Source organism: Numida meleagris, chromosome 17, assembly GCF_002078875.1.
Source record: "Numida meleagris isolate 19003 breed g44 Domestic line chromosome 17, NumMel1.0, whole genome shotgun sequence".
NCBI classification, from domain to species: domain Eukaryota; kingdom Metazoa; phylum Chordata; class Aves; order Galliformes; family Numididae; genus Numida; species Numida meleagris.
In genome coordinates this window covers 10,303,308-10,313,074 of record NC_034425.1, presented here as the reverse complement: position 1 = coordinate 10,313,074, position 9,767 = coordinate 10,303,308, and the positions used below count along the sequence as shown (strand labels likewise).

Sequence of the window (9,767 nt, the reverse complement as noted above, 5' to 3'; positions counted from 1 at the left end):
TGTGGCTTAGATCTTAGATGTGAGGTTGCAAGGTTTTGAGAAATATGGAACCACACAGCAATGCACAGAGGGTGGTTTTCATGGATTTTGTCTTTTACTGATGAGCTTGATTTTATAGCAGGTACTAAGATCTCAGCTAGATCTGATAATAGCATTGAGTCCTAACACATCTTCTGTAATGCAAACAAGCCACCCATTCACCTTGTAACCACATAGTGCAGGGAATATGGTTCTGCCTTTGCAGATGAATTGTTGCTTAGAAGACAGACTCCAGCACCACAGAGTAAGTTACATTCAGTAGTAATCTGCAGTGTGAGGTCTGTCTCAGTAGTTTTACAGGCAGTGCACTGAGGATGCTTTCCAGGTTGGTTGTGATGGTTTAGGTGCAGCCAATTGCAATAGGAGTTGAAGGAGTGTAGGTGAGATACAGAAGTTCAGAAGTAGGATACTTAAAACATCCCAAGTATTGCCCCCTATAATCCTGGTGATCCTACCATTCTGGATTTCTGTATGTTGCAGATCTCACTGAAAATCACAGAAGCAACAGAACAAAGGCTTCATACTTGGATTGATTTATTTAATTATCTGAGCAGGAATTATTAAATGTCTTTCCTCAAAATGAAAACATCTCCATAAATGAAAAAAGGCTCTAGGTCCCTTTTTCTGACATAGTTGTAAGAATTACTATTGGATGGAATTAATATATTTTCTTCCAATTCCATTATAGTTTTATCTAAATACTTTGCTAGCCCACGGAGCACTTTCAGAGTACATGTATTTTTACTGAACTAGAGTACCAAGCACGCGCCATGCAGACCTTATGCCCTGGTTGTGTTTTTTGTTTGTTTGTTTGTTTTGTTTTTGTTTTTTAATTTAGGCAACTGAAACAACTGGTTCTATGAATGAAGCAGGAAAACAAAATACAGTGAAGGGCTTTGAAGAAATAAAATTGAGAAAGACTGAATGAGCAATGCACAGAGCTGGTCCCTAGCTGCTCCACTTTATAGAAATAACAGCAAAGAAAAACAGTGACAAGAAGAAATGGCTGTAGAGCAGCACCTTTTCCAGAACTACCAGAACCGGGTCCTGATCTGGTGTTTTCCAGTAGGGCTTGGTTTGCTGCACTTTTTCCTGGATCTTCTTGGTAGGGTGTTTCATGGCCTGGTTGGTTGTCGTTGGTGGCTCGGTGTGCATACCTGCAAAAAGCAAATGCTGGAATAGGGCAGGTAGTGGGCAGCTGCCAGGACTCATCTGTCTGGAGCACTGCTTGCCCAGAGGAAACCCACCTTCACTTGAGCCTGCAGGTGAGTGCAGGCAACCCGACCTGCTTGTTTCAGAAACTATGGGTTGGTTTACCTTGCTGGACAGTTCTGAAAGCCTTGCCTAAGCATAGGGATTTGTGCTGATGGTGCAGCAGGAAGAAGGTGTCTAGCACAGCCATGATCATTAGCAGGAAGGTGCCTAAGAAAAAGAGCACTGCAAAACAATAGGAAAGCAAATGAGGCATTTGATAATAGGCATTAATTTCCTTGAATCTGTAATCCCCCTGAGAAAGGAGGAAACTGCAGCCAGCTGGTAAAGCTTCACTTTTCATGATATCACTGCTCATGAATGTGTCCATAAGTGCCAAATGATTTTCTTAGAGTTGTTACCTGTGTAAAACTCAGTATTTATTCAATAAAGATGAGTACCTATTATGGGTGGTTCGTTGGAGGAAGTTGGAAGCATGTTGTTGAGAATCACAGCTAACATGGAGCTGCCAAGAATGATGGAAATCTGGAAACTGATTTTCTCCTCGAGAGAGCTGGGTCCAAACAACACGGCCATGTCAAGCAGATACAGGGCACATGTTGGGAGGATGAGGTTCAGAATATACAGAGTGGGTCGTCTCTCCATGGAAATCTGTTGAAGAAGATGGACAAAATTTAAATGAGCAAGAGATAACACACTGTTGGGTGGATGCTTACTCCCTAAAAAGAGGGAAAACTATCTTGTTTCACACTTTTTTGGTTTTTTTTGTATATTAGCACAAAACAAAATTAATTTACTGCAGTACCATATAGGTGATCACAGGAAATTCTCCATCATCTAATTCTTCCATGTATTCATTGATGCTCAGGTTGGTGAACTTCCATTCTCCATCAGTTAGGAAGAAGCTCTGGCTGTTTATCATCATCTCAGCTGGTGTCCGTTTCACTTTCATGGAAAGGGCTGTTACTGTTTGGGCAAGGGGAGAGGAGAGAAGTGGCAGAATTGAGCTTTCTATCAGAGATCAGTTATTTCCTCTTCTTCCCAACCAAGTTTACGTGCACACGAGGAAAGCAAAAATCAGATGTGAGCAAATAGCAGGCTTCTTGCAGCAAGGCTGTCATTTGGCTTTTAAAGACCAATCCCAGAAGACTAACCAGAGAACATCCCAGATGCTTGGAGACGTGTTGCTGGGAGAGATGCCAACACGTCACAACTCTGAGCTTATTTTCCCTCTAACTAAACAGCGCTCCCCTAACAGTGAATGGTGCTGCTAAGGGAACCCAGGAGTCAGCCAGGGTCCATCTTGGCTATTCCTTTTGCACATTTAGCTTATTTGCAGTAAAACTTAACTTGCCACTTACCTGGGTAGAGAAATGAAGCGATGCTCACATTGCATGTCTGCGTGTCAAAGGGGAACTTGAGGATAATCAAGCTGCACGTCAGAGTAACCTGGAAGGGCAGGCTGGTGTTGAAGGTGCCGTTGTGTGTGACAACAATGTACTCCAAGTTGGACTTCTGTTCGTTCACTCTGGAGGAAATAAAACTGGAGAGTGACCGAGCTGCAGGGTGCTGCAATGATCCTCAATCGCACAAAAGCCAGGGCTGTAAGTGTCCCTTTCAGACGGCTCTGTTCAGCCACACCAACATGGAATGCAGCGGAAGTGGACGTGGGGGCTTTCTGGGGAAGGGGCTCAGTGCTGGCTCTCTGCCTGCCGATTCCCACCCTTTCCCCCTGCAGCCAAACAGCTGGCAGCCATGCCCAACCTTCTGTCGGATCCAAAGTGGTCTACCCGTTATCTTGCAAAAACTGCTAAGGGTAATTTCATCCACCACATTGCTCATCCTCCCTGCTGCTTCTCCAGGCTTAACAGAGCCTATACGTTGCATTTCACGAGATGCCGCATTACTCAGCCACAAAGTGCTTTATATAAGCTATCTTTCCCATCATTATAAGGCATGAGATTCTTGGTTACGCTTAGCTTACAGGAACAGCTTTTAACTGAGTTTATCCCATTTCCTACAATATTACCAACGGTTTGCATCCACAGCATTTTTCTAACGCTGGTGGACAAAAGTAAAATGAGAACCTACCGTTCCAAAATGAAGATTGGGGGTGACCAAAATGAATCCAAGGGCAGAACAATTTTAGAAATGTTACAGAAATCCCGTGGGTCCCAGGTTGCAAAAGTGTTTGTCCACTCCTGCAGAAGGAGGTATGAGGGGAAAGGTGAGTGCTGGGCTCAGCCCCAGCCATCATGCTGGGTGGCACAGGAAAGAAATAGTCTTATGGAACCTACCAAGCTCAACACAAAATAAAATGTGACAGTCTGGAGCTTTTCAGCCTAGGGAAACAAAATGGAAGATATTTAATTGATGTTCTTAGCTATTCCCCATGCAGAGCCCCGGAGCTCTCCACCATTGCTCCTCCAGTGGACAGCACAGAGTGTGGAAACTCAGCTCAGGAGGACAGGTTGGGTTGCTAGAATCCTCCAGAGCTTCCAAAATCCTCAAGATCTTAAAACAAAACAAAACAAAACAAAACTTTCAAGCAGCAGAAAGCTGAAGAAGTGGAAGCAGCTGACGCCTGGGTCTTGCTGGCCCAGTTCAGTCTTGCAGAAAGATAAGACCTCAATCTAACAATGGCACAGATTTCTGTTATAAAGACTTGTCAAAATTTGTGCATCCTTACCACAGACAGAATTGCTATCAGCATAAAATCCATCACCACTTCCAGAGGATCCTTCCAATGCGTCTTTGGCAGAATGTGTGTGTGCAGCTTGCTGTGAGAGGAGATGTTCAGGTACTCAATGACATCGTAGTAGGTGCAGATGTACCTGGGAGCAGCTCCTAATGGAAAAAAAATACACTTTAATCAGAAAAGGATCAGGAGAGATCTCAACCTGTGAAAGAGATGTATGAAAGAAAGGGTATGGGGTGTGGGTACGGAAAACATCATTAATCCCTTCTCAAACAGATGAGAACAGAGCTACTCCAAGCTTTTCCAGTCTTCTTGAACTTACCTGTCCCAAGAGAAAGTGTGAGGAGAGCTATAACAATTCGCAGCATCTTCTCCTGCTTCCAAATAGAGGCAGATGGTACCAGATACCTTATGAGCGGTTCCAAAACACGTCATTTGTTATGCAGGAGTTGATTTGATATTTACTAATGAAGGATTGGTGTTTTGTAAACAGGAGCTAGACTCTGTATTTGCATTGGAAGGAAGACTTTGCTAATGGATTGATGCACTCAGAGGGCTCTTGGGAGTGGTGTTTAGTTGTGGTAAAGGAAAAAGAAGAGCATTAAACAAAGATCCAACAATTTGAGGGAGAGGGAAAAAAGGGTTCATATCCACAAAGGCCGGGAGCCAGAGCCACTCAACAGCAAATCTTGTCTCATTTGCAGGGCCAAAGCAACAACACTGAAAAGGAATAGGAAAATTAGCTCTGGGGGTCAGAGAGGCTGCTCTCCCTTTTCCCTAAGTGCTGAGCATTTTGTGCAATCACTGCTGTTGTTTCTGCCTCCTAGCTGACACTGTCCTCCTGAAGTGCTGCTCCAAGTCCTCACCATTAAGATTAAAGTCTCGGAGATGTTTATTTTACATCTTCCTCTGCCCCTCCTTCAGCCATCCTCCTCTCTGCCTGTATTCCTGCTGAAGCTCCAGTGATGCCATCAGGTGCACGGAGTGATGCTTCGAGTTTGGAGGAACAGCCCCAGTGATTGTGTTCTTGGAAAATCCCATTCCCCTGGGACACTGCAGATGGTACCTGAGCACCTCTAGTTGTGTGGAACAGGAGGAGGGAAAGTATGGGCCATACAACAGGGTTTGAACCAGACAGAAGGGGATGGGGAGAGGAAGGGTGACTCGTGACGGTGCTGGTGCTTGAGGGCTGCATTGGTCCTCCTGTTCCGCTGCTCCGTCAGCTTTTAGTATCCAGCATCCTGCTGCAGCACGTCCCTGGGCTCCAACGCACAGCGTCACTCCTCTTGCAGCTCCCCTTGGAGTGCTTCCAGTGGGCTTCAGTCCCCTGTGCAGCAAAAAATGGTAAACAGATGTATCCCATTTGCTTTTTCCAGGTTTCTCTGCTCTCGGTTTCCCCAGTCTCCTCCATCGCTCCTTGTCATGGGGCTCCCAAACCTTCCCCAGCTCCCAAGGCGTGACCTGTGGATCCCTCCTGGCCTCGTGCTGCTCTGCACATCCCGGTGTCTGAGAACCAGTGCCCTCTGAGTGCAGGGCTTCTCCTTAGAGACCTGAACCCAGCTGGCAGCCCCTGCACTGCGGCTGTGGGAGAAGGAGGAGTGAGCCCAGGGCAGAGGAAGATGGATGGACATGCAGATCCATGTGGCACTTGCAAGGTGATGGGACCCCAAGCAGTCACCAAGGCCCGCGCTTGCTTGACGGTGTGGCTGTGGCAATGTTCGGACACCACATCCTCTGGTGTTCCTTCCGTGCGCCCCAGCGCGGCCCCCAGCGCTCCCAGCAGCGCAGCGGTGCAGGGGCCGGGCCCGCGGCCAGGGGCGGGTGGGCAGCAGGGGACGGGCCGCGAGGGGTTCCACAGCCGTGACCGCGTGGCCTAATGGATAAGGCGTCTGACTTCGGATCAGAAGATTGAGGGTTCGAGTCCCTTCGTGGTCGGAGAGCATGCTCCTTCCTTTTCCAAGCCGCTCCCATCGTTCTCTGAGAAGACGAGGGAGGACGTGCACCCCGCTTTGGTTCCCCCCATCAGCCCAGCCCAACCCGGCCGCTTTGCGGCGCATTTTCCTTTTCTTGATGCGTGCGGGGGCATCCTGCAGCGGGGCCGGGAGCCGCGCGTGTTCCCGAGCCACACGCGTCCGTGTCCCCGTGTCCCGCGGGGCGGGGCCCAGTGCGAACGCCGCCGCGTTTGGGGCCGTTCCCATGAGCGGGAGCGCGCATCCCGCGCAGCCCCAGTGGCCTAATGGATAAGGCACTGGCCTCCTAAGCCAGGGATTGTGGGTTCGAGTCCCATCTGGGGTGAGCAAGGCTCCTTTTTGTCGCTGCTTTTTTTTTTTTTTTTTTTCATTCCTTTCTCCCCGTGTCAGTGCGTGCTGATACAGACGGGCACGGGGTGGGAGGGTACGGTGAGAAGGAATTTCCCACCCCCCTGGGACAGGAAATTAACTAAGGATCTGAATGCAAAGGGAGAATTTAGAACGGAGTTCAGTCAGAGTAACACAGCTCTGTTAAACGGGCACATCGGTGAGCGCCCTGCAGAGAGTTTGCGGAAGGGAAGGAGGGGGTGTTAGGAGCGCAGTGGTGGGATTTCGGGGCAGCGAGGTGTGCGTTAATGGAAGAATCTCAGGGATTTCCGAGTTGGGATGAACCCTCGAGGACCAGTGAGTCCCACCCTCACCCCTCTGCCTGAGAGCGGGCTCCAAACGCTCCCTCAGCTTCGGCCGCCGAGGCCGCCCTCCGCCCATCTTCCTCTGGGGCACAGCCTTTCCTCAGCCCCCACCCGGCCCTCCCCTGACGCAGCTCCGTGCCGTTCCCTCGGGCCCCGTCGCTGTCGGCAGACGCTGGAGACTTCTGCCCAGCACCCTTCCCAGAGTGGGAGAGGGCCAGCAGTAATGGGAAAGATTTACCGAGAGGGGACGAAGGTTTCACTCCTCCACCAGAAACCACATCTCTGTGTGGAGCTGCTCGGTGCGGGCACTCAGTTCAGCCGCGGTGCCCTGGGACCAGAGCCCTGTGCATAAATGCTTGTGGGACCATGCCCTCTCCATTTTGTTGCATTAAAAAGCCGCTCGAGGGTCTTTTTCTACAGAGTTAATGGATTTTAAAAGGCAGCTGTGGTCAGGGTAATACCACGCTAGTGAAGCCTAAAGTTAAGTTTCTTTCCAAGTTATTTCTCTCTGTTAGGTGTGGGAGGAGATGACTCCACTGCCTGGAAAGCAGAGCCATTTCGGCCCAGATGAACCCTGCAATGCACTCCAGGCAATGCGCTGCTGCAGGCTGCGTGTCCTGCACCACTCAGCCTTGCCCGCTGCATTACCTGGGAGCAGAGAGACTGCAGAGCATGTTTCTGCGTCCTTCTCACGAGGTCCAGCAGCATCCCGTGGCTTCTGGGGCTTCCACTGATGTCTTGGCTTCCTTCATACAGTCTTCTCTTTGCATCTCCTGGAGGTGCTGTAGCTGCAGTCACGCTGGGATCTCCTGGCACGAGGGCCCCTGGGTGGCTCAGTGCCCAGTCTGGGGGACCAGGTGGCACTTCTGCTGTTTCCCTCCTTTCCCACCTCTGGGGCCAAGCTTCTGGCAAGAGGAAACCGCATACGTGCCGCTCCCAGGAGCTGCACTACCAGCCAATGGGCGCGGACTGGGGAGCAGAGAGGGAATAAAACAGCTCCAGGAAAAATAAACATAGAAATTCACTGGTGCCCGATTCCCTAGCGGTGGGATTCGAACCATACGGTTCATTTCTTTGCGGTCGGACACGCTGCCCGCGAGGCCACAGGGACCGCGGCTCACGTTTGGCGAGGCGCGGCCCCCCCCCGCCCCCAGTTCCACGCTGGCTGAAGCTGAGCTGCGTGTCCGCTGGGAGCTGACCGCCGAGCCCCTGCCGGCGCGGGTGAGGAAGCTCCTGCTCTGCCCTTGGAGCTCCTGGGAAGCCTTTTTAGGACTTGTCCAGAAGCACAGACTTTGAGCTGCACCTTGCAGCGGTGGGCCTCGCTGCCAGCAGGTGGCTTCGGGGACGTCACCCTGGCACCGTCATCAAACACGCTTCTGAGCCCCAGATTTCGGATTGCATTTGTACGCCGAGTTTCTGCCATTGGAAGCGCGGTTTGAGCAGCCAGCAGAGGAGAACGTCACCGCAAAGTCCATGGGGCTCCTGGGCAGGGCAGCCTCACACGTGGGGCGGGTCAGGGTGGGCTGCTGCAGTGTCCCACGGGCACGGGGGGACCCTCTGCCACTTCCCTGTCACCAGCGTTAGAGTGGGGGTGCGCGGTGGTTTCTGGGGACAGGGAATGGGAGGAGGATGCACATAAGTGGGGGGGATGGGGAGGGCGGCATCCGTGGGACCCCGTCGGTGTGTGTCACTGTTCCCAAAGCCCACGACGAGGGGACCACGTGGCCTAATGGATAAGGCGTCTGACTTCGGATCAGAAGATTGAGGGTTCGAGTCCCTTCGTGGTTGTTTTAAAGTCGCGAATCCTTTAACTTCTGCTGGGAGCATCTCCCTGGCGCAGGTCCCCGTCAAGTGACGGGGCCGCAATTGCGGCCGGGCGCAGCCTTGGGGCACGCTCTTCCCCGCCAGCTTCCGGCGGCGCCTGCGGGGCGGTGTGAGCCACAGCTGCGGCAAAAGGCGGGGGCTGCTCTGCTGTTGTGTGGGAGGTCGGTGAGCGGTCGGCGGAACGCGTTGTTTTCTCTGCAGGGAGGCAGAAAGCGCTGCGAGAAAGAGGAGTAGAACGCGGCTTGCACGCCACGTGAGACTCGAACCTGTAAATCCCGCTTAGGAGGACAGTGCCTTGTCCATTAGGGCACGGGGGCAGGAGAGACAGCATCGGGCCGCACCGCTTCTGCGCCCTTTCCCTTCCCCTTCTCCTTTATTCAACTTTATTTTCTTAACCTGCGGGCTCAGTGCGGGGGTGCTCTGGTATTTACTGTGCCCGTTCTCGGGGCAGCCCCGTCGGTTCTGAACCCATCGGCTGTGCAATTTGTAGCTGGTCCTGGGCTTTTACCGGGGAGTAGAGCTGCGCTGCCCGGCGGGAAGCGCTGAGTTGCTTTAACGACGTGCTGGTGCCGTGTGGGGGCAACACGTGGCCGGGCCCCAGCTGGGGCGCCCCGGACGGACCCTGCACCCGCCCGGCCAGCAGAGAGTTAACTCGGGGCACCGGAAAATGCTCCGACACAGCCCCAGTGGCCTAATGGATAAGGCACTGGCCTCCTAAGCCAGGGATTGTGGGTTCGAGTCCCATCTGGGGTGGATCTTTTCCCTACCCGTACCCCCGTGCCGATGCGCAGCTGCAGTTTGGGGTCTCCTTTTCCCTCCAGGCGCGCCCCCTCCCCGTGCACCGCTGTGGTCTGAGGTTATTTAAAGTTAAGTGCTCTGCCTCCCCCAAAATCTTGTTTGCGTGCAGGGCATACTGTCTTCCCATGAACCTACCTCCCTAACCCCTGGGTTCTTGCAAGGGAAAGAATTTGTGTTTGTCTTTGCTCCTATTTCTGGGCAGGGTGTGCATAGAGAAGGGGTGGAGGCAGCATCGTGGCAGGAATGGCGAGGCAGAACTGTGTTCAGAGCTGTGCACCTCATTGTGCCCCAGCTGAACCTTAGGAGCAGGGCAGAGATTTCCCTCCTTTTATTTGTTTCTTGCCTAAAACAGTACACCACCTCTCTTCACCCCAGGTGGGACTCGAACCCACAATCCCTGACTTAGAAGGCCAGTGCCTTATCCATTAGGCCACTGGGGCCCTGCAAAATGATGAAAAAATGCATAATTTCAGTACCTTTATGAGACTCCCCCAGCACAATAACCAGCTCTTGTTCACTGTCAAGAGGACGGGG

At 51.8% G+C, this 9,767-nt stretch overlaps 1 protein-coding gene and 5 non-coding genes across 6 annotated transcripts; 4 read left to right on the top strand and 2 right to left on the bottom strand.

Moving 5' to 3' along the window:
- Positions 1,407 to 4,317, bottom strand: LOC110407510 (5-hydroxytryptamine receptor 3A-like). The gene is made up of 6 exons (XM_021415271.1): positions 4,272 to 4,317; positions 3,941 to 4,098; positions 3,549 to 3,593; positions 3,343 to 3,452; positions 2,057 to 2,779; positions 1,407 to 1,902 (listed from the first exon to the last, which is right to left on the bottom strand). Exons 1-5 carry the CDS (start codon positions 4,315 to 4,317, stop codon positions 2,581 to 2,583), a joined length of 558 nt encoding a protein of 185 aa, XP_021270946.1. The 3' UTR covers positions 1,407 to 1,902; positions 2,057 to 2,580.
- Positions 5,812 to 5,884, top strand: TRNAR-UCG. Its single transcript has one exon. It is a non-coding gene; the product is annotated as a tRNA-Arg (tRNA).
- Positions 6,172 to 6,244, top strand: TRNAR-CCU. Its single transcript has one exon. It is a non-coding gene; the product is annotated as a tRNA-Arg (tRNA).
- Positions 8,327 to 8,399, top strand: TRNAR-UCG. The gene has a single exon. It is a non-coding gene; the product is annotated as a tRNA-Arg (tRNA).
- TRNAR-CCU lies at positions 9,116 to 9,188 on the top strand. Its single transcript has one exon. It is a non-coding gene; the product is annotated as a tRNA-Arg (tRNA).
- Positions 9,601 to 9,673, bottom strand: TRNAR-UCU. The gene has a single exon. It is a non-coding gene; the product is annotated as a tRNA-Arg (tRNA).

Excerpts from the sequence above, each read along its gene's own strand:
- LOC110407510 (XM_021415271.1), bottom strand. The coding sequence starts at position 4,317 with ATGCTGCGAATTGTTATAGCTCTCCTCACACTTTCTCTTGGGACAG. Across the intron at positions 3,453-3,548 it reads TTTATTTTGTGTTGAGCTTG|GAGTGGACAAACACTTTTGC; the intron begins GTAGGTTCCATA and ends CTCCTTCTGCAG. Across the intron at positions 2,780-3,342 it reads CCAATCTTCATTTTGGAACG|AGTGAACGAACAGAAGTCCA; the intron begins GTAGGTTCTCAT and ends TATTTCCTCCAG.